Source organism: Vicia villosa, unplaced genomic scaffold (assembly GCF_029867415.1).
Source record: "Vicia villosa cultivar HV-30 ecotype Madison, WI unplaced genomic scaffold, Vvil1.0 ctg.000881F_1_1, whole genome shotgun sequence".
Lineage (NCBI taxonomy): Eukaryota > Viridiplantae > Streptophyta > Magnoliopsida > Fabales > Fabaceae > Vicia > Vicia villosa.
Window position 1 is genome coordinate 460,897 of NW_026705397.1, and position 24,120 is coordinate 485,016.

Below are 24,120 nucleotides of genomic sequence, written 5' to 3' on the forward strand. Positions count from 1 at the left end.
TAAAATTTAAAATTATTTTAATTAAAAAATTAAAATAATTTCACTTACAAAATGAGTTATAATTTTTTATTTATATATTTATATATTTATAATAATCATTATGTATTTAAAAAAAATTAAAAAAATGAGTGTTTTAAATTATATATTTATATAATAATTATAATAATTATTATATATTTATAAAAATTATTATATATTTATATATTTATATAATAATAATTATATATTAATTATAAATATATTTATATATTTATATAATAATAATTATATATTAATTATAAATATATTTATATATTTATATAATAATTATAAAAATTAAAAAAATGAGTGTTTTAATTTATAATAATTATTATATATTTATATATTTAAATATTAATTATTATATATTTATATATTATATATTTATATATTTCACTTACAAAATTAATAATTATTATTATATATTAATATATTTCTATTCTGATTCATAATTAAAAAGGAGATGATATTTTATTTAGTTTAAAAAAATTAAAAAAAGATTTTGTCTTAATTTTATTTAATGAATAAATTTTATATTTAATTCTATATAATTCAAAATTTACTTATGGAATTAAAATGTTTTTGATTTATATAAATTAGTAAAATAATTTTTAACTTTCAAATAGTTTAGGATGTTTTGATTCACCTTGATTTTATTGATTCACCTTAATTTTATTGATTCACCTTGATTTTATATCTATTAATTGTATTGATTCACCTTGATTTTAATTTTTTTAATAATTATTAATTATTTCGGAAGTGTATATCCGAAACATTCCAAGACCAATTTGGTCTTGGAATATTTCGGAGGTTCATTTCCGAATTCCATCATGGGGTGAGTTCGGAGATGAACTTCCGAAACACCACATTTTCTGAAAATGTAACTTTATTTCGGAGGTGCATCTCCGAAATCAATATTTTATATTAAAAAAAACACGTTTTCGGAAGTTCATTTCCGAAAACACCTTTTTTAACAAAAAAGTACCTTTTCGGAAATGAACTTCCGAAACAAGGGGTAGTGTGGTAAATTCACCGGGGGTGGGCAAGAAGGTTAGGAGGTGGGTGAAGAAATTTTCATAAAATATTGAATCCAGAGTATGAAACTGTGGCCTTTACTTCAATTGCCACGGTTATAGAACTGTGGATATTTTAAGCCGCAAAGAAAAACCGCGGCCTTATAAAAAAGATCTTTTTTATAATTCTATTTTTTTAATAGTTAAGCTTTGAATGTAATATTTTGAAAATCTTAAATATTTCATTCAACTTAGAATATACGGACAAATATGCAATATCTTTTATAAAAAATTGAAATTCTATATCACTAATAGGATTTTTAGACTTTGGGACTTTATACTTAACTTTCAAGGAGTTGGCCAAAGACATTATTATTTTAATTAGGTAGTGGTCTATTTTATTTAGTTAAAATAATTTGCCATTACGCATAAGTTGAATGAAATATTTTAAATATTACATTCAAAGTTTAATTATTATAAAGAGAAGAAAAATAAAATTGTAGAGAAGAAAATTTTAAAAAAATAAAGAGAAAAAGCAAAAAATAAAAAATAAAAAATATAGTTTACATGTCATTAGGAGACTATCAAATGCAAAAGGGGACAAATTCGAGGGGCAAAAATCAAGCAATTGGAATTTGGGGGAGCAAAATCAAGCAATTACAAAACTTGGGAGAAGAAAATCAAGCAATTGAAACATGGGGGACCAAAATCAAGCAATTGAAAATTTTAGGGGGTCAAAACTGCATTTAAGCCAAACAGTTATACATAATGCGATCCCACGGATCCAACCATCTAACCTAGGCCTAACAAACTAAGGAATCACGAGGTTACGAATATGCTTCCTCAAATGAGGCCTTATCCAAATACGATAAACTACGCTATCAATAATTTTGGAATCAACTAATAAATTATTCGTGTGTTTTCCAAAACAGTTGCCATTACAAACTTCCACACTTTGTAGATAATTTCCACAAATGCACACTTCAAAACTACTGCTTTCTTGCCTTTCCCCTTGCTACGCGTAATCATCCAACTAAGCTCCTCCGTCCAACTCCGAGGTTGATGATTAACGCCCACCCACTGCAGGACCTTTAACCAAATTTGCTTCAGAGGTTGACAGGTGAAAAGAAAGTGCTCCAACGATTCACACTAAAAAAAACTGCAATTAGCCAGGTGAAATTCACCAAGCAAAAGCAAAAATCACCCTGCAACACCGTAATTGCGAGGTGAGCTGTTCACCCTGCAAAAACGTTAGTCGCAAATATTTGCCAGGTGGTTTTCTCCCCGCAGCTTTGCCAGGTGGTTTTCACCCCGCAACGTTGCCATGTGCTTTCCACCCCGTAAACACACTTTCCAAGACATTTCAGGGAACTACGTTCCATGTGACAGTTTCGTTCAGAGCAGGTGTGACAGTTGGGTCAGAGCAGTGTTAAGGAACTTGCGGGGTGAATTTCACCTAGCAATATTTGAATATTCAAAAACTTGCAGGGTAATATTCACCTGGCAAATTTTTTTAAGATCCCGTGTAACATACACCACGCAAAATGTAACCCAAATAATAAAAAAATATAATTTATATTATTCTAAATATTAAAATTAATATTTAGAATAATATAAATATAATAAATAATTTAAATTCAATAAAAATATATATTTATATTATTCTAAATATTAAAATTAATATTTAGAATAATACATTAAAATAAGATATTTTTAGAAAACTTTAAAATAAGACATTATAAAATTAATATTTAGAATAATACATTAAACAATGACATTTTTAGATTTATTTAATGATTATAAGAAAACTTTAAAATAAGACATTATAAAAATAAAAAATAGAAGCTTTTTTCTAATGCTAATAACTCATTTTTAAACTCATTTTTAAATTTGACAGAGTTGTTAATATTCTTTAAAATTTACTCTGTCAGTTGTTGATCCCCTGCACTTTAAATTTTATGTAGTTTAATTTTATAACTAAAAAAATGTTAAATTACAATTCAATGACATTTTTTTATATTTATTTAATGATTATAAGAAAACTTTAAAATAAGATATTATAAAAATTCTAATGCTAATAAGAAATACTTGTGACAGAATAGAAGTTCTAATGCTAATAACTCATTTTTTTTCTTTTCTACTTTTTGTGCTTCATACTGGTGACAGAATAGAAGTACTAATGCTAATAAGAAATATTTTTTGTGATTATAAGAAAAAGAAGTACTACCAAGAACCGATACGACAAGAACCTAAACACCCATAGATCAAATCCCACTATTGAAATCAATTTGACAGAATAGCTACTTCATACTGGTGTTGGGAAGATGATTTCGAAATGACTCTAAAACTGAACTCACTCCCTGTAATTACTTGCTACAAGCAGAAACCTCTAAAGAATCCTAAATTCCAATGCACACTGGCCATAGGCAACGGAGTCACGATTGGCACTCAATAGACAGCCAAAAAACAGATAATTATCTCTTCTTGGGACCTAAATTCCTCATCTTGGAAATCATATCACAAAAAGCATCTACCTCTTATGCTCTCTAAATTCCATCTAGGCAACATATTGTAATACACTCTTTTCACTAATCGCCTGCAACAGTTTCACCTTAATCAAACAACCACGCCTAATCTAATTATACTATGTCTTCTCCTATTATGACCCTACTGACTCACAAACCTCCAACATATGTAAAAGTGTATTTTTATGAGGTGAAAAGAATTATAAATTAACGGAAATTACGAACGGTAATTTTATGTGAAAAGAGCTGACATTTATAGACACGTTCAGAAACTATGCATAAAAGGAATTCAGAGCTAAATAAACAATCGGATTCTATAACATTCTACTAGCTTGATTAATTTTCACCTCAAACCAAATTGAACATCAAACCTATCTCAGATTCAATTCTGCATCCTAATACAAAGCTGCCGAACAAATATGTCAAGCAAGGTAGGTTCAACTCTGCATCCCAATACAAAGCTGCCGAACAAATATGTCAAGCAAGGTACATTACCTGCAAAAAATATACAGAAAATTAGAATTCAATTCATGCCCAAAAGAATTCAAAATAATAATACTACATGAAGCTGCAAATCAAAGAAAAACCAACATGTTTGTTCAATTCAACATACAATTCAAGTTCTACAAATTCATACCAAACCAAAACACTTCAAGGCCAATGTCAATTCATCGTATCAGTTCAACCCGAGCCATTGTATTCCGCATCCATCCGAGAAAAAAGACCTACAATCACATATCAAAACCGAACCTCGGATCACACATCAATTCATCGTATTTCACAAGGATTTCTGCCAACAGATACAAACTTGCCCGGTGCGGTTCCAGCCTTTACCTTCAAATTCACCTCTTCGTTTCGTAGAGATCCTGCAAAATGAAACCGAAAAAGATGCTTTAAAACATCCCCAAACTTACATCTTATCCTTTCCTTTTATGCCTCATTTCTAATAAAATGTAAGACTACATAGATTTTTTCATTAATTAAGTTGCATTCAATTCCATGAAATATGAAAGAATCTTACACTTTTCACACATAACACCAACTCACCGTGAAAAAACAGACTTCACTCAGCCAAATGGATTATACATAGATGTCTACCAATTAACAAATTTTATTGAATATGGAAAAAAAATCTAACTTTATTAAACACATTTATGACAAGAGGTAAACAAACCATGACAAATGCATTTTCCAAATCCTTCATCTTGACATGAATCTGTTTTTCAGTTTGATGGATACGTCTAGTAAGAGTATTTACTATCTTTAAGTGGTATAAACGACTACTACGAAGGAAGTTAAGGTTGAGTCTCAACTCAAATTTGATTGAAAATTCCAAAATTATCATTAAAACATTGTAAATTTAAGGGGAAATTTTGATTTTTTAAGAGGGGGAACCTCTCAGCTCCGCCATCCTGTTGTTTACCCTACGGCGGCCGTTATCGTGTTCTCCATCGCTACGACGATTTTTGTTATTGTTGAATGGACTAACAATTATGTACTGATAACTATAGTTAGTAATTCTATGTTAGTAATTCTATCAAATAACACTAATAGTAGCCACATAATTTTCCAATAGAGGTAGAACGACAAAAACTTGTTATGGCTGTACCTAATCTCAAGAATTGTAAGAAGATCTAGAAAGTTTTTACTGGTTTTGTGTTTCATACGAGGGGGGTTACAAAGGAAGCAGGATATGATCATGATTACCAGAATGGTAGGACCATATTTAACCTGTAATTTTTGCACTTCTGTTGTGACCTATATATCCTGTACATCAACTAACAGTTTTACTACTGGGCGGCACAGTCCAATAACTTCTATATATCCTGTACATCAACTAACAGTTTTACTACTCGTGCTAAATATTAATGATGAAGAACAATAACTTCTACTTTAAGTTTTTCCTTATACTTTGCAAACCATTCATGACTTCTATTAGTTTTATTAACACTAACAGTAGCCCAATTGAATTTAAAATTAAAGCAATCAAAATGAAATAGACACCTGAACTCCACCGTCGCCGCCTTCCCTTTGAGAAATCTGAAACTCACGATTCTTAGCTAGTAACACCACGTCCAATACTGCAAAGGCATAACGCTAAAATATCAAACTCAATCATGGAAGAGAAATCTCAAACGAAAAAAAGAAGTTCACTAAAGTACTTGATTGAAAAACCCCGAAATCAAAACCCCTAAACGAGAAATCACCAACACTGTATAAGAAACCCCAAATGTTGAAACCCTAGAAACAAACGATTGCAACCTGGAAGCCTCGAAAGGAACGATGCAAGTTTGCAAGAAGGGTTTTGTGGATATTTGGTTTTTTGAGTGAATTAGGTTTGGGAGAGATTTTGGGAGATGATGGTTCCTTCAGAGAGTGCAAAACGAGAGAGTGAACAAGAACCTGGGAGATGGACTTGAAAAGATAATAGTATTAAATAAATCTTGCGGGTTTATTTACCAGGTTTATTTTTCTCCAAAATTTTCAAAAGAAACTTGCGAAGTGGACCACACCTCGCAACAAAAAAAGCATTGAGACTTGTGGGGTGATTTGCACTTCGCAACAAAAGATCACCTGCTCCACTGACTTCTTGGTAAATTTAATATTTAATTTCTAAAAACTTTTTTAAAACATTGTTGCAGGGTGTTTAACACTTTGTAACTTTTTTTCCAAAAATTACAAACTTCCCCCCCTCCTTTTGCGAGAGGGAAAATATTTATATGTATATTTTTTAAGAAAATTGAGTTGCGAGGTGGTTTGCATCCCTCAAGTGCAATCATTTGCGAGGTGATAGTCACCTGGCAAATTCACCCAGCTAATCACCATTTTTCTTGTAGTGTCAGTTTGCTTGCAAAACACACAAAAATTGTTGTCCACAAAAATGAAACGGTGAAACTGCTCCTTTGTCGCAAGACGGTTGTTACAAGCTAGCCTAGTCATGAACAACGCTCACAGTCTCACCGCATTCCCGTACACAATCTTCCTCCAAGGGACAATAGGATATTGAATTTTCACCACGTTGTACATTCCACCCGTATGGAATTTTCGCTGATGTAAGCTTATACTCTAGAACTGCATCCTGCCAGCGAGACTCGGCATACGCGCACTCCAATGGGTAATCCTTCTCATCAAGTTTTCCACCAAAACCATACAGTTATGAACCTGCAATTTTCTGCTACCCAAGGGGATACCCAGGTAACGAAATGGGAGGGAGCCATTAGAAAAATTAGTCCAGTTTCTAATATCCTGTTGGAGACCTAAAGGAGGCCTAAAGGAGGCAGCTTACATGAAAGTTCCTCAATGTGTGCAACCACATAAGCTAGGCAAAGTTTGCAAACTCACCAAGTCCCTTTATGGCCTCAAACAGGCCAGCAGACAATGGTTTGACAAACTGACTTGCTTCTAAACTGTGGTTTCATCCAAGGAGAGGAAGATCATCAAGTCCACAACTGCTTCTTGCATAGCCCTTCTAGTATATATTGATGACATAATATTGGTTGGGCCTAGCATGACAAAATTTAATTCACTCAAGAAAGCATTAAATTCAAATTTCTGCATTAAGAACGTAGGAGAATTGAAATTCTTTCTAGGATTAGAAGTGACTCACTCTACAAAATGCATTTCCATCTGTTAGAGAAAGTAGTGCCATGAGTTACTTGAAACTCCAGGCACGAGCAACTGTAAACCAGCAAGCACCCCACTTTATCTTGTTATCAAATTAAGTAGTGATGACAACACTCCATTGGAAGGTGTTGGATCATATAGGAGACTTATTGGCCAACTCATATATTTGACTACTACAAGGTCTGACATTGATCATGCCACTCAACAGTTGAGTCAGTACATGTCTTCACCTAATGTCAATCACCACATAGCAGCCTTCAGGGTTTTAAGGTATTTGAAAAATTCACCTGGTTATGGTCTTATTTTTCCTCGAAACTCAACCCTTCAAGTTCAAGGATTCAGTGATGTTTACTGGGGAGGCTGCTTGGACACTAGGAGGTCCGTCTTTGGCTATTTCTTTTTTCTTGGACATTCACTCATTTCTTGAAAATCCAAGAAGCAAAGCACTGTTTCGAGTTCTTCTGCTGAGGCTGGATACATGCCCCTTGCAGCAGCCACTAGAGAATTACAATGGATCACCTTCGTTCTGCAAAAATCTTAGTCAACAATGAATTAGGCAAATTGTACTCTACTGTGACAGTCAAAATGCAATGCACATAACTGTCAATTTTGTGTTCCATGAAAGAACAAAACACCTTGATAGCGACTTCCACATTGTCAGGTTAAAAATCCAAGAAGGGTTGATGAAATTGCTTCCTGTTTCTTCTGTCTCACAAGTTCCTGATGTTTTTACCAAAGCTTCTTATCCAAGACCTTTTCATGTTATGATGATCAAGCTTGGATTAGTGGACATCTTCCACCCTCCAGTTTTTAGGGGGTAACAAGAGTAAATGATGATGAATGAGTGACTTGCTATTCAAGTCACCCTTGATCTTTGTTTGCTTCGACTGTTACTTGCTTAATAAGTCATCCGATTTTCATTAGTTTGTTATGATTCAGTTTTGGTAGTAGTTCTTTTTGTTGTAACTACCTACCTTGAATCATTGTGATATATATTGATTGTAACAGTACCTTTTCCGATTAATAAAAATCAATTCAATTCATTCACTTTACCATCTCAATTTCATTTACCCTTACCTTGTTTTGTAATGAATTCACCTTTTGTTTATATATCATTTATTAAACTTTTAAAAAAATAAAAACTTTGTAGTACATTTAGCATCGATTATTGTTCTAAAATTCAAAAACAATAATTTATTTTGCATGTATTAACTTTTAACTAATTTACTATATATAAGGTTTAATTTATAAAATGAAATTATTATCGACTAAATAGTAACGACGTAATATTCATCAATTATAAAATAATTACTATTATTATTTTAAAATTAATAATAATTTCATTTTTCCCATTTTTCTGTTAAAAATAGTAATTTAAAAAAATTTATAAAATATTGGCAAACCTCGTGTATCACATGCATACTCTATCGTACAAATATATTGGCAAACCTCGTGTATCACATGCATTGCAACATATGGATATCACTTTTTACATGATTGGATGTTACATTTTATTACCAATAAAATTACTATAAAGTCTCTAAATGTTTATCTATAAATATCTCAAAGTTTATCATCCTTAAAATATAACTTTCATATTCTACATAGCTCATTAAAACCTCTTTCATAAAATTTTCTTTTCTTTTCTATCAATGGCAGAAGAAAAACCACAAGGAACTATTCCTCCCCTGAAACAGCCGAGTGAGTTATAATTTTGCTCTTTCTAAATTGATGCTTCATTTAGGTTTTCTATTTTTGGTTGAAAATTATACAAATTATGTAATATTCATATATTGATATTTTTTGAAAATTATTCAAACTATATAATATTTATATATTGATATTTTTTTAGAATTATTCAAACTATGTAATATTTATATATTGATTTTTTTTTTCCTTTTGAAGGTGCTGCAAAAACAAGTTGGCCTGAACTAGTTGGTGTGACAGCAGATGAAGCTGAGAAGAAGATTAAGGAAGAGATGCCTGAGGCTGAAATTGAAGTGTTGCCTGCTGATAGTGATGTTTCTTTTGATTACATATTTCAGAGAGTTCGAATATTTGTGGATGAATCTAATAAAGTCATTGAGACTCCAACCATTGGCTAATCCATCAGCCTAATGTAATTTAGAGGAGATTTTGCTATGAAGCTAGTGATGTAGTTTGAAGAATAAATTTAGTTTCTTTTCCATGTATTGTTTTCCCTCAATAATCTATCTCCTTCAAAATTATTTTGTGGTTTTAATTTTTGGTAAATTAAACATGCAAACAAATCATTTAAAAATATGCTTAGACTTTCATTAAAAACAAAAATTGGTTACAATAAAAAATTTAGGAATTAAAAAATAAAGCTTTTTATAAGGAAGACAAATAAAATTAAGTACTCCCTATAGAGAGTCCATTACATGTTATCTATATATTAATACTTCGTAGTCAATTTTTTAATTAAGAGAACAAATTAATGTTTTTTTTTCTTATAAAAACTCAATATAGTTAAAATAATTTTTTTAAATATTTAGTAAGTTCATATATACTAGAATAAATTAAATTATACTTTACCAATTATAATTAAAATTAAAAATAACTATTTTCAATTCATTCAATACGCCAAATTTGTCTTTTAGGAGGGCATCTACGAAAGCGCTTTTATGAAAAGCGCTGCTATAGGTTGCGCTAAAAACAAAACTAAAAACAAGGGGAAAAAAACGCTGGTAAGGGGGGGGGGTACGAGAGCGCTTTTTGAAAGCGCTGCTAAAGGGGGGGTTACGAGAGCGCTTTGTTAAAAGCGCTGGTAAGGGGGGGGTTACGAGAGCGCTTTGTTAAAAGAGCTGTGTCATACCCCAAAATTTGCCTATTTATCCCATCTACAATTAGGGTTCTATCTAAATAACATCCCATAAGTCAAGAGTCTCCTGAGGCTAGGGTTTGAGGTTCTCTTAAAAGGATTAATAAGATGAGGTTCTCAATCAAAGTTCTGTGGTTCACAATGACCTAAGATAGCTCCAGGGCAAAGATCAAGGCTCAACTCCAAAAGTTACCTGCTCGAACAAACTCCAAGATTCACAGTCAACTGATTAAACCTAAAAGTCAACCACAATCAAAGCATGGTCCAAACCTCTAATCATTGATCAAACATCAAGTATAGAAGTGTATACCCATCATTTGACCAAAATTTGATCATGATTTATTAGTATAAACTCAGAGATGAACAAATACAAAAAGGTTCAAATTAGGGTTTCTCTAGGAGAAAGTCAACTCAACTTTGACTGGCCATAACTTTCACATGGAACATCAAAAATTCCCCACTCAAAGCCTATTTGGAAGGAAATTGGATTCTCTACAACTTTGTCTCTCACAAGCCAAGGCTAGAAATGATTTATTTGAGAGGTATAATGCAAAAGATTACAGGTCCTTTTCAAGCATCCTTCAAAAGCAGTTTTTTGTCAAAGAGGATATGGTCAAGATAAAAGCTCCAAATGAAAAATATGTTCCAAAGTGGCTTATAGAGGACCTCATGAGGTTTCCAAAAAGTCCAAGAACTCCCTCATAGCTTAAAAATTGAGTGAGATATGCTTGGTCAAAGTTGGGTAATTTTAGAAGACCAAATGTGAAATAAAGGAGGTCCAAATTGAATTTCTTGCAAGTGGGCCTATATTTTATGACTCAAACTTGATCCACAAGTTATCCAAACCATATGCCACGAATTTCACCTTTTATTTATTTTTTATATAATTTTTATTTCTTTTAAAAATGATTTAAAATAATATAATTGAAGAAAATCAAATATTATGGTAAAAAGATTCACATTGATCATTTCCAATCACAATTATGACAAAATAATGAAATATTTTCGTGCACAATTAATTAGGAAAAATTGGTATAATATTTGACAAAATTAGAAAGCTTCCAAATCAAATTTTCTCAAAATTCCCAAAGTTGCAAGATTGGATTCCAATGAGATTTTGGACTTTTTTGTTAACCTAAATCGTTGCCTATAAGTACCTAACATATACCACATGAATAAGGGTTGAGAATTCTGTCCATAAGTGCACGCATAAAGAGCAAAAAAATCACCAAGAAACTCCAATTCAGTTTGGAAGAATTAGAGCATTGCAAGAAGAACAAAAGGTTGCAAAAGATTCCTGAGATCATTCTGAAGGTGTTTGGATCGCTACGCTTCATCAACACCCCCAAATTATTCTCCAATAAGCCAAAGTAAGTCATTCTAAATCTTGGATCGATTAGCATGATGTGTGCATATTCATGATGTATTGATCATATATTTTGCTTTGCCTGATTGTTATGTATGTTTCTGGAACGTTAATTGAGTTATTGCGCACTCTAGGGTGATCAGCCATGGGAGGCCGATTCAAGCTTTTAGGGTTTAAATTGGGCTTTTCTGGTAGGGGTAAAATTAGGGCAAAAGGAGGGTATGGTTGAGTTCGTATGGGGTAAACGAAGGTCGTGAGGGGATCGCACCATGTTTATAGGCTTGTATGCACGAATCGTTATTTTCCAGGTCTTGGTTACTACGAAGGAAACCGTAGCAAAATCGTGGCAAATAGTTGCAGGTTTTGTGAAACTTATGGGGAAGATGATGAGCTGGCACTCCCTGGTTCGCCAGTTTGAAATTTCGCGCGCGTCCCCATTGCTGCGTCTAATATTAATATATATTGTTACAAGCGCGTTTAATAAACAGTTGATTAGTTTGGATGGGGTGGTCAGAAGCGCGTGCAGGGAGTGGAGGGTCACAGGTTCGAGCCCTCCCTCCAACATATATTTTTTTTCTGAATTTTCTTATAAGATCCCATGTGCCTGTGTTACCATCATCCACCATGCGCCTTCATATCTGGTCCCTTAATTCACTACCCAGCTAGATCCTACGCATATGGCTGAATGATCACACCATGAACCCTCACGAATGCCACACAGGATTTCCAGATTTCCTCTTAAATGGGCCAGGCCCTTTCTATTTGCACCCCCTAATTTCTCTCCTTAAAACAGTTTGCACCCCTTTTATAAAAAATGAAATTAATAATAATATTTTTAATTGTTTATTATTTTCTCCTCGATCCGATTATTGTTATTAGTCGCATTGACGAGGGATGAAAATTAATTGATTTAATTTATTTAATTTAATTTGACATTAATATTTACTTTATTTCAAATTCTCTTATTGATCCGATTAAATCTATTGATCTTCGTAGATAAGAGATAACAATTAATTCATAATAATATTTTTAATTGTTTATTATTTTCTCCTCGATCCAATTATTGTTATCAGTCGCATTGACGAGGGATGAAAATTAATTGATTTAATTTATTTAATTTAATTTGACATTAATATTTACTTTATTTCAAATTCTCTTATTGATCCGATTAAATCTATTGATCGTCGTAGATAAGAGATAACAATTAATTCATAAATTAATCCGTCATCGTGTAATAATTGAATATATTGGTTATGAGAGTTGATGGTAAAAATAATAATATTTATCAAAACACATTTATTCGCTGCCCGCGACGATCAAATCTATTGATCAGAGTAATCAGTGATACACAATTTAATTCGTTAATTATTATGATCAAATCCATTGATCATCGCACCTAACGAAAACATATTAAATCAGGGTTGTACGCCCACAACCTTAAAACACTTCCCAAACCTTTTATCAAAACTACGATAAGGCAACTCGAAATCCTTCAAACCATGTCAGATCAAAATTCTAATCCTAAGGCGTACAACCCCTTCCCGAACTACGTAGACTCTGATCCTCCCTAAGGAGGTACGTAGGCACTTGGCAACAAGGCGAGTCCCCTCCCTCATAAATCTCATTTTTCCCGATTTAAATTATAAACCTTTAATTGTGATAATTATTTGCCTTAACCCTGTTTGTCATCTTTCTTTATCTTTTTTGCTATAAACCTTGACTCTACAATGCAAACCTTAGGAAAGGGTTTAGGGTGCCTAACACCTTCCCTCGACCTGAAATAGTATCTTACCCTGAATCTTTATAACTGCGCGAGGTTTCCTATTCGCCTTGGTAGAATAGGTGGCGACTCTAATAATTTAATTTTTAGGGCAGGTTGCTACAGCTGGCGACTCTGCTGGGGACACACTTAATGGTGAATACTATGCCCCTATAGGTTTTGGCAGGGTTTAGGTTTGGCTTAATTTTAGGGTTTGGCTAATTTTTGCCATCTTTAGGGTTTATGTTGGTTTCTATTTTTATTTTTTGATTTTTTATTTATTTTGTTCAACCTGTTTGCTTATTTTGTTTTTTTCCTAAAAATGTTTATTTGTTTATATATTATATTTGTGTTAATTGTATATTTGTTATAATTGCACTGCTGGGATTATAAAATTGTTGTTAAGCCTAAGCGTGGGAATTATATTTAAGAACAGAGGGGAATTACATCGCCTACGAGTCTTATTATAATTCCACTCAGAGTGGGTTAAATCTCCGGAAAGGTCTGATACGAGGCTTGACCTTGTTGAGGGCTGGACTAGTTATTTAGCTGATCTCTTTGGGAACCTACCCCTAAATTTCGAACCTCATGGAAAATGAGCTGTTCTAAAATCCAAAAAGACAGAAAGTCTCGGCGGCTATGAACGGTCCCATGAGACCTTCTAGCACATACCCATGGGAAGGGTAGGCTCCCCGAGCCGTTACGTCGAACTTATGAACCTAGGGCCTATGTGATTATATGCTAAATATATGATATTATTGTTATTATTATTTTTGTTATTTTGTATATATTTGTTTGCATGCATCATTACATCATATGCATATTTTTTTTTATCATGTCTTATCCACAGGTAAAAAAAAAAGAAGAAAAATAAAAATCATAATTCTTTTGGTGAATATTCAGGAAAATGAGTGATAAGAAGCCCATTGTCCACCTTGCTGTCTCTGTACCTGATATCAAAAAACTGAGGATAATCAGAGATAAAATGTCATCAAATGGTTTGAACAGGTTTGTGAGCCGTTATGGTGATATTCTGGATTTGCTCAAGGTTAAGGTTCAAGAAGAAGCCATCACCGCTTTGATTCAGTTCTATGATCCTCCGCTTAGGTGTTTTACGTTTCAGGATTTTCAGTTGGCTTCTACTTTGGAAGAGATGGATACTATGCTTGGGTTCTCGAAGATTAAAAAAGAATTTTATACAGGTGCTGGGAAAAAAGTTGAGATTTCTGATTTGGCCAAAGCCTTAGAGGTGCCCGCTGCGGATTTAGAACCCAATTATAAAATTGATGGTAATGTACATGGGATTCGGAGAACTTATTTAGAAGCTCAAGCTATGTCTTATGCTCAAAAGAAACAATGGGACATTTGTGGACATTTTTTAGCTCTTAATTTTTGGTGTTATTTTGTTGCCAAAGAAGGCGGAATATGTTGATCATGCTGCTATTCACGTTTTTACCTCCTTCAGGAATTCAAATGAGGATCCAACTCCCACCATCCTTGTGTTAGCTGAAGATTTCGTTTGGGAAGAAATGTCCTTCGAAGGTCTGAAATTCGAAGGAGGTGGTTACTGATAACCATCTTTGAAGATAAAGAATGGCTACTGATGGCCATGCTTCGAGAATGATGTTTAAGTTGAAACAAAAAGAGTGAGCACCGAAGCTAAATTCGAGAAGAATGATCTTTGGGACTTAGACGTTTTTGTGAAATATGCAAAGTACTGAAGCTTAGCGTGTTTTCGTGGCATTCTCGATTATAATTATGTTGCCATGCGTCGAAGGAGGATTCAGGCGGGATGATTTGAATTTCGAAACAGTTTATGTAACCGCACGAAGACAGATGGCATCCCTGGATTTTCTGTGGGCAATGTGGCATTAGATTAGTGTAGGACCGTTAGGGTCGAAACTAGTATAAATAAGGATCTTAATGTTAGGATTCCGTGTGTTCATTTTATACAAATCACTCACATATTGCTCAAGTATCAAGTGTTAAGAGAAAGAGTTCGCTGAGAAATGTACGTATGACACCAACACCAATTTAAATACATGTGTATTTTCCTTTATTCAAGTATCTTTCGATATTACAGCGTTTCGTTTACTTTCTGTCATTTACATTCCTGCACTCTTTATTTTCATGTCATTTATCTTCGAAGCATTTTACTTTTCTGCACTTTAAGATTCTTGCACTTTTACAGTTTTGTCTTATGTTTTATCTTTAACTTACCTTTCGCTGATGTTATATTTACGTGTATAACAAGGTGATTGCTAATCCTTATTTATTTGATCAAGTACTTCTTATTTCGAGACACACCAATCATAGACATAATTCGAACTATCATGAATAACAACCTATTTGACTATGTTCTAGGATCAATCTAGTCGATCCTGCGAGTAACCAAATCATATTTATTATAGTTTGGAAGACTAGCGGTTGTTTACCGGAAATCACCGTAAACAAATTGGCACGCCCAGTGGGACAGTGTCAAACAGATTGTTATTAATCGATTGTTTTGTTTTGTCTAGAAAATATCAAGACCTTGTATGAACCTTAGGAACGGTAAATTAACAAACAGTGCACAACCGATTCCCAAACGAAGGTACAACAAGAAAATGGTCGTTACGACCAGTACGGGGGGAGATCAAGATCCCCCACAAGGGTCAGGAACAGGAGCGGCAAATTCTACGCATGTTTCGACTTCTACTCAAGGAGCGCAAAACATACCAGGTCCGAATGGATCGAGACCCATGGATAGTTCCCATGCTATACCTGAAAACAATACAGCAACGACAGGGACTATTCCAGTTTCGGTATCGACTACCGCACATCCATCCTCAAGTGCAAGCGAGATGCAACTTGCTTCGACGAATGCTGCAAACCAATTATTCTCCCCTGGATCATCTGCGTTCGAATGGAGACCAAACAGTCAATATGGAATGCCATATCCATACATGACAGGTACACGAGGAGCAGGACCTACATACACTACAACTAACCCCGCGACATTTTCTCCGAATGCTGGTTCAGTAGGTCGAAGCGCACAAAATACTGGCTTCTCTGCCCAAATACCCAATTTTACCACAAGTAATCAAGCAGCATTCCGACAAGAGATGGACGCAAGTAATCACAATATGTTAGGAACCCTGGCCAGAGAATTATCGTCAATCTTAAATCCTTTAGCAACAAATATTGCTAGTACTAATCGGAGAATATGGAACTTTTCAAAAGATATCATCCCAAATGAATCGAATGGCAGAATTCATGGGTGTTCCACAACCCAAGCGGAGAAATAACCAACCCTCTTATCGAGAAGGAGACCCCATTCTAGAACGTGTCCAAAATGCAGTGCCTCCGCCTGGTGCAACCACTGCTGGCGTAATTCCTCCACAGAGAACAACAACGGTCGAAAGGAATCGGGTGATAGATCTAGAGGCTTCAAACCGAAGAACTATCCCCGTTCAGCAAGAGTTTGAGGAGGAAAGGCCCAGATTAAGGGTAGTAGGTAGGGACGATCACCCAGACGAAGTAGTCCAGAGAGTCAGGAGAGAAAACCTAGCCACAGAAAATAACTTAACTGCCATGATAGAGAGAGTTATGGCCAATAATGGCCTCAGTACTGGACTTCGACGTCCAAATTATACATCTCCTATAGCGGATTATATCATGCAAACAGAGTTGCCAAGGGGCACCAAAGTGCCAAAATTTACTAAGTTTTCAGGGGACACGAATGAATCAACGGTGGAACATATTGCCAGGTATCTGACAGAAGCCGGAGACTTAGCAGGGAATGAGGATTTAAGGATTAAATACTTCCCTAGTTCGCTGAAAAAAAATGCGTTTGTTTGGTTTACTACCTTACCTCCAAATTCTATAGATGCATGGGCCCACTTGGAGAGACTATTCCATGAACAATTTTACATGGGTCAAACCAAGATAAGTTTGAAAGAATTGGCTAGCATCAAGAGGAAATTCTCGGAGTCTATTGACGATTACTTAAACAGGTTTTGTTTGTTGAAATCAAGATGCTTCACGACTGTCCCGGAGCATGAATTAGTTGAGATGGCTGCAGGTGGCCTAGATTATTCAATTCGAAAGAAACTGGATACTCAATACCTGAGAGATATGGCCCAATTGGCAGATAGAGTTCGACAAGTCGAACGGTTAAAAGCAGAAAAGGCCAGAGCAAGTAAGAGTTATAAGAAGGAAAGAGTAGCATACGTCGAAGCAGACGAAGTTGATGGCGAACCTTTCGAAGACTCATGCGACATGGAAGAGGTCGAAATAGATCTTGCCGAGTTAAAAGAAGCGCCACCCTATGCTTGCAAATTACTCACCCCTTCTAATGGAAGAAATCCAGTAGATAATGATAAAAGTGATAGATTTCCCAAGAAAACTTATACGTTTGATGTCACTAAGTGTGATGAAATATTTGATTTACTAGTAAAAGATGGCCAAATGATAGTGCCTCCTAATTCTAAAATTCCTCCGTTAGAACAACGGAAGAAGAGAGGTTTTTGTAAATATCATGGTTTCCTAGGCCACAAAACCTCACAATGTTTTCTTTTCAGGGATCTAATCCAGAATGCTATCAAGGATGGACGTTTGAAATTCGCTGACAAAAGCAAGAACCCAATGAAGGTTGACGCCGATCCTTTGAACGTGGCTGACACTAACTTGTGTGAACCATTTGATGTCAACATGGTGGAAGTATCTGAAATTCATGCTGCTGGATCAAAGACAATTTCAGATGGAAAGCAGGCTACTGAAAGCCTAAGTGCCAATCCGATCCTCAATGCTGATGTTGAAGGATCCTTCGATGCTGAAATGACTGAAGATCCGAAAGGAAAAACAAGTGAGGCTACTGAAGACCTCACGGTGAAGCTTCAGCAGATACAGATTTCTGAAGTTCCTCCGGCGGTTGTTAACATGGTCAATGCTAGACGTCCCTTATCTGAAATCGAAGAACTAGAAAAATGGTTGATGTGGGATAAAGCAAATCTTGAGATTCCGCCAAGGGGAAACAATTTGAAAGATTATCTTTGGAATTGTCATATAAAGAATGGTGGAAAAAGGGTGATGTGCCCAAGATGTTCGATTATGACAAATCGGAGGATCCAGGCCAATTTCAAAAGGGCTTTGCGAGAAAGATTAGAGCAACCTTGGAGAGGAGGAAACCTGCTGTTGAAAGTGTACCCAAGGTCTGAAGAAAGCTTGGTTGGTTTTTTGATCAGGTGTCACAACGACAATTCTGAAGTTGCACTGTGCCCTAGATGTGGTGCAGTCTATGACGAACTACTAGCAGGATCATTCGAAAGGGTGTATCTTTATATGGGTCGGGAGACCCAGGGACTGCGTCCTAACTTGTTTGGGTTCGATGATCGAACCCCATCGAGAAGGCCTGACAGCCCACACCCTAGAGCTCGAAGGGTTACATTCAAGGTTCCTGCAAACATACCCAGGGATAGATGGATGCAAGTTGGTGCCAGAACCAACAAATGGCGAAGTTGGGACCAAGGAGGAAGAACTGCAATGGCATATAGAAAACAATTCCTGACTTCTAATCGAGAGATGTACAGGTTGGAAAACTACAAAGGAAAAAATCCTATGTCTAGATCCCAATGGAGAAGGCATCAGAGGATGAAGAAAGCCCAAAGGGAGTTCAAACCAAGGGAGGCTGGAGAGACAAGTAGCAATCAAATCCCAATGCAGGGGGCAAGGACAAGCAAACCTCCAGTAGAGCGCAAATTGTTCGATTCTGAAAATGAGAAAGAAGAGGAGAAGATGCATTCCAGCCTTTGGAAAGAAGATGATAGAATGACAAATGATTTTGACTCTGATGGGGTATCATCTATAAACCTCAATTGCAATGTTGTGTCTGTACTCCCTCATGAGTTTAATCAAGAAACTGAAGTTGAAGACTGTGAAGAGGCTGGCGCTGAAGAGATGGCGAAACACAGACCTGTGTGTTACTATGTGCTGAACAATGGTGCAGTTGAAGAGCAGAATGCTTTCTTCGAGAGGCCTGATGAAGGTATGCGAAATCATTTGAAACCACTCTACATAAGGGCTAAGATTGAAAATATTGGCATTAACAAACCTTGGGAGTTGTCCAAGTGAATTTAATTGTGGGTTCAGTTACCAGGCCAACTATGTTTTTGGTCATACCAGCGAAAGCAAATTATAACCTCTTGCTCGGAAGGGAATGGATCCATGGAGTTGCTGCTGTGCCTTCGACAATGCATCAAAGGTTAACTATTTGGAGAGAAGATGGCATAGTAGAGAATATTGAGGGAGACCAAAGTTACTACATGGCTGAAGTTAACCAGGTTAATAAGACTAACTTCGATAGGAACTTGGCAAACATAGGGCCTTGGCATGCTGCGGAAGATATATATACCCCGAATAAGAATGCATTGTATTACTTATCTTTGCACCCAAATGGATTTCAGTGGAATAGAGAAATAATGGATGGCCCAGAAGATACCGCACCAATAGAGCATGATCCAACAATACGGCCAACAGGCTGGGATGACGAAGTTGATGATGTCTGAGTCATCATTTTTCGAAAAGATTTCGGCTTACGTAGCCGAGAATAAAAGAAAGACGGCTCTCGAAGCCGAATTGTCAAACATGTTGTTTAATGAAGGTCTAAAAAAGGAAGAAACTCAAGATTTGGGGATATATATGATCCCTCAACTGCTTGAAGATTCAGTTCGAGTCGAAGAGATTTCAGGAGAAGAGATAGGTCAAAGATTGGATGCAATCTACGACGAAGAACCTTTGGGTTTCGAGAAAGACCCAACGGGATCAAATATCAAAATGTTAGCCCAAGATCCACTCGAAGAAGTGAATCTCGGAGATGGAGATCAAAAGAGGGTAACATACGTCAGTGTGAAACTAGCGCCAACTCTGAAGTCAAAAGTGGTCGCGTTTTTGAAGGAGAACAAAGATTGCTTTGCATGGGATTACGATGAGATGTCTGGTTTAGGGCGCGATTTGGTCTAATTAAAGTTACCCATAAAGGAAGGAAAAAAGCCCATCAAGCAAACTCCTAGAAGGTTCGCACCAGAAATTCATTCGAAGATTAAAGCAGAGGTCGAAAGACTCCTATGATGTAAGTTCATCAGAACCACAAGGTATGTCGAATGGATTGCTAATATTGTACCAGTTATTAAAAAGAATGGTTCATTAAGAGTATGCATAGATTTTCGTGATCTGAATGCGGAAACTCCTAAGGATGAATATCCCATGCCTGTGGCAGAAATGTTAGTAGATTCAGCCGCAGGCTTCGAATATCTAAGTATGTTGGATGGATACTCTGGTTATAATCAGATTTTCATTGCAGAAGAAGATGTGTCTAAAACAGCTTTTCGTTGCCCAGGGGCAATAGGCACCTATGAGTGGGTTGTAATGCCTTTCTGTTTAAAGAATGCTGGGGCAACCTATTAGAGAGCAATGAATTCTATATTTCATGATTTTATAGAAACATTCATGCAAGTATACATAGATGACACGTTGTGAAATCTGTCTCAAATTACAATCATCTCGATCATCAAAGCCAATCATTCGAGAGAATGAGAAAACATGGCTTAAAGATGAATCCCCTTAAATGTGCTTTCTTTGTGCAGGCTGGAGATTTCCTGGGCTTTGTGGTTCATAAAAAGGGAATAGAAATTAACCAGAATAAAACGAAGGCTATCATGGAAACTAAGCCTCCATCCACGAAGAAAGAACTGCAGTCCTTGCTGGGGAAGATAAACTTCTTGAGAAGATTCATCTCTAATTTGAGTGGACGCACGCAAGCTTTCTACCCTCTACTTCGTCTCAGAGAAGGAAAGTTCGAATGGCGTGCCGAGCATCGAGAGGCTTTTGATGAAATCAAGCAATACTTGATCCATCCACCAATCTTGTCTCCCCCAAATGGGAAGAAGCACATGCGCCTGTATATTTCAGCTTCAGATAATACAATAGGCAGTATGTTAGCACAAGAAGATGAAAATGGCATCGAAAGAGCCATTTATTATTTAAGTAGAGTACTCAATGATGCAGAGACTAGGTATAGCGCAATAGAAAAACTCTGCCTTTGTTTATATTTCTCTTGTATCAAACTCAAGTATTATATAAAGCCAGTTGATGTTTATGTTTCGTCTCATTGTGATGTTATCAAACATATGCTATCAAAGCCAATATTGCATAGTCGAATTGGCAAATGGGCTTTAGCCCTTACTGAGTACTCACTGATATTTCAACCTCTCAAGGCAATGAAAGGTCAGATTGTATCAGATTTCATGGTTGACCATGCAGTAGTTGAGAACCCTCAACAATATGTAGATTTGAAGCCTTGGAAGCTATACTTCGATGGTTCGACTCATAGAGAGGGAACTGGTGTTGGAATATTGATAATTTCTCCTGATGGAATTCCAACAAAGCTCAAGTACAAGATTGAAGGTCCTCTATGCTCCACCAACGAAGCTGAATATGAAGCACTGATTGCTGGACTTGAAGCTTTGTTAGAATTGGGGGCAACCAGAGTCGAAATTAAAGGAGACTCCGAACTAGTGATTGTTAGAAAGTATAGGATAAGTATTTTTAGTATCGTCTCCTCAGGGATTGATGCGATATTATCGCCGTTCTACAGCTTAGTGTATTTTGAGTTAAGGCTCTGGATGTGTTTAGTATCATGAAAGATAAATAGCATTAAAAGAAATTAAAGACAATAAATTCAGGTTTAAAAACGATTTGGTAAAACTGTGTCAAGATTAGTGTTCATTAGTTTGCTTCATATGTACTCTAAAGATTATATATATGAACCTATTCATGGTTAATACAATCACGTATCCTCTCGATACTGTTTATCTCTAAAGCAATATCGTGATTATTATCATATTCACCGTCAGATGATCTCTCATGCCGACAATCAACATGATAATCTTAAAAGCTTGATACTTGTGAATATCAACTCACAAATCTATCTCTAGAGTTTGTTTATTGATAGATGAATATCTTTTAGGTCTAGCTTTGAAACATATCTCTCAATAGTGATCCAAAACAACAAATGAAACATAAATAACAAGATATTCACCATGTATTAATCATTAACCAAGTTCATACATAATAGATCAAAGAAAGTACATATTTACAAACTAACTACCTCTAATCTTGACACAAGATGAAACTTAGCCCTCCATATCCATGGAAGCTTCAACAACAAGCAACAAACCAAGATTTAGTGACATCAAACTCAAGAAGATCAAAGAAAGATGTTTGGAAATCTTGATTTTCTCTTAAAAATGGTTTTTCTCTTCTTCTCTTGCCCTTAACTTTTCTTTCCAAATGTGTCTTATGATAAGAACAAAGCTAACCATGCTTAATCATCAATTTTATGTGGCTAAGAACAAAAGTTGAAAAAGTAGGTCCGCTGAGCGGAGGGGGTCCGTTGAGCGGAGCAGTAAAAATATCTGTTTTGTCTTCAAGGTCCGCTGAGCGGAGAGGGTCCGCTGAGCGGAGGTAAATTTTCTGCTCTTCACTGCCCACGTCCGCTTCAGCTCCGCTGAGCGGACTTGCTGATGGAAAAAACTGCTGCATCCCTGCCTGGGTCCGCTTGGACTCCGCTGAGCGGACCTCCTTGCACAAAAATTCTTCTTTTTGCATTCCATCCTCATTGCAAGCTTGCTTTGATCATTCTTCTCATTCCATCTTGCCCAAAAGTTGTTAAAACCTAAAGAAAACATAACAAGAGTTAATAAACTAACTTAATTTAGAAAATAAACATAAATTTATTTATTTACATACTATTATATCAAAAAGTAATCAAATTTGGCACAAGAGTTTCAGAAATACCACAAAACATATATACAAACTATGCACAAATGGGATTCTAACAACTCTCCCCAACTTTGATCTTTGTTTGTCCTCGAACAAAGCTAGCTCAAAAACATACATCATCGAATCACATGAGGTTAGCAACATCAATTGAATGGTTCAAACTTGAGTTACATACCTACAAGATAAGTCTTCCTTGCTTGTACAAGATTCTAACATGACTATGAACCACTTTCTGAACACAAACTTTCAACACAATTGCATTAAAGAGATAATGTTCATGAATGAATCACCTATGTTTCACTTCACAAAAATAATTGAAGGACAATTGCCATGATAGCATAAAGGACAAATCACACTCCCTAGTAATGATGCACATCCAAAACAATTCATATATTCATCTATACTATGCACACGAGACAATAGAGACAAAGATCACTGAGGACTTCATTTGGTTGTAACTTGGCCTGGGTTCCAAACAAGTGATATTATATGTACACGGCCATTGAAACAAAAAGGGTGAATGATCATGGAAAGCATTATTTATGTACAACACTACTAATATGTTACCCTTTTGTTTTTCACCATACAATGCATCCTTTCCTTTTCTTTAGACCATTAACACAAATTTTTTTCTTTTTTTTTCTTTTCTTTTATCATTGTCTTTCCTCTTTTTTTTTTTTTCAAAGAATGCATTGCACCACCATATTCTTTCTTTTCTTTATCTTTAAGAAACATCTCTCCCCAACTTTAAACATTTCTATCTATAAAGACATCAATGCTTTCCATTTAAGGTTCAAGTACTATTGGGTTAAGTGTTTACCAAAGAAATTGTCAAGTGAATCACTTCTCTTTATCAAAATTCATTGTTTTTTTCCTTTTAGTCACTTGACAAAACAAAAATTTTAGGCTCAAAATTGGTTACAAAAGATCACACACTCACGGGTAGCCTTGTTTAAGGTGGTTTTTCTCATACTACTCAAAAAAAAATTTGCCTCGATCCCTTCTAAGCTCTAATGTCTCATACAAAGCAAGATTAAACATGAATCATTTGAGTTAACATCAATCACTAGAACACTCTTATTTTTGTACACAATGGAAGTCCACTCACTTATCTAGTTTTGTCCTATTTTTGATTCAAACACAAACAAAATTTC

General features: G+C 35.3%; 1 protein-coding gene and 1 long non-coding RNA gene across 3 annotated transcripts; one reads left to right on the forward strand and one right to left on the reverse strand.

The window, feature by feature from the left end:
• Positions 1–3,797: 3,797 nt before the first annotated feature.
• LOC131631905 (uncharacterized) lies at positions 3,798–5,960 on the reverse strand. 2 transcript variants are annotated; one of them, XR_009292878.1, is made up of 5 exons: positions 5,819–5,960; positions 5,561–5,637; positions 4,391–4,422; positions 4,170–4,281; positions 3,798–4,051 (listed from the first exon to the last, which is right to left on the reverse strand). It is a non-coding gene; the product is annotated as an uncharacterized LOC131631905 (long non-coding RNA). The 2 variants fall into 2 exon arrangements; XR_009292877.1 differs by having other exon boundaries at positions 5,719–5,960.
• Positions 5,961–8,728: 2,768 nt separating this feature from the next.
• LOC131631901 (subtilisin inhibitor-like) lies at positions 8,729–9,408 on the forward strand. The gene is made up of 2 exons (XM_058902662.1): positions 8,729–8,881; positions 9,086–9,408. Exons 1-2 carry the CDS (start codon positions 8,833–8,835, stop codon positions 9,283–9,285), a joined length of 249 nt encoding a protein of 82 aa, XP_058758645.1. The 5' UTR covers positions 8,729–8,832; the 3' UTR covers positions 9,286–9,408.
• The last annotated feature ends 14,712 nt before the right edge of the window (positions 9,409–24,120 follow it).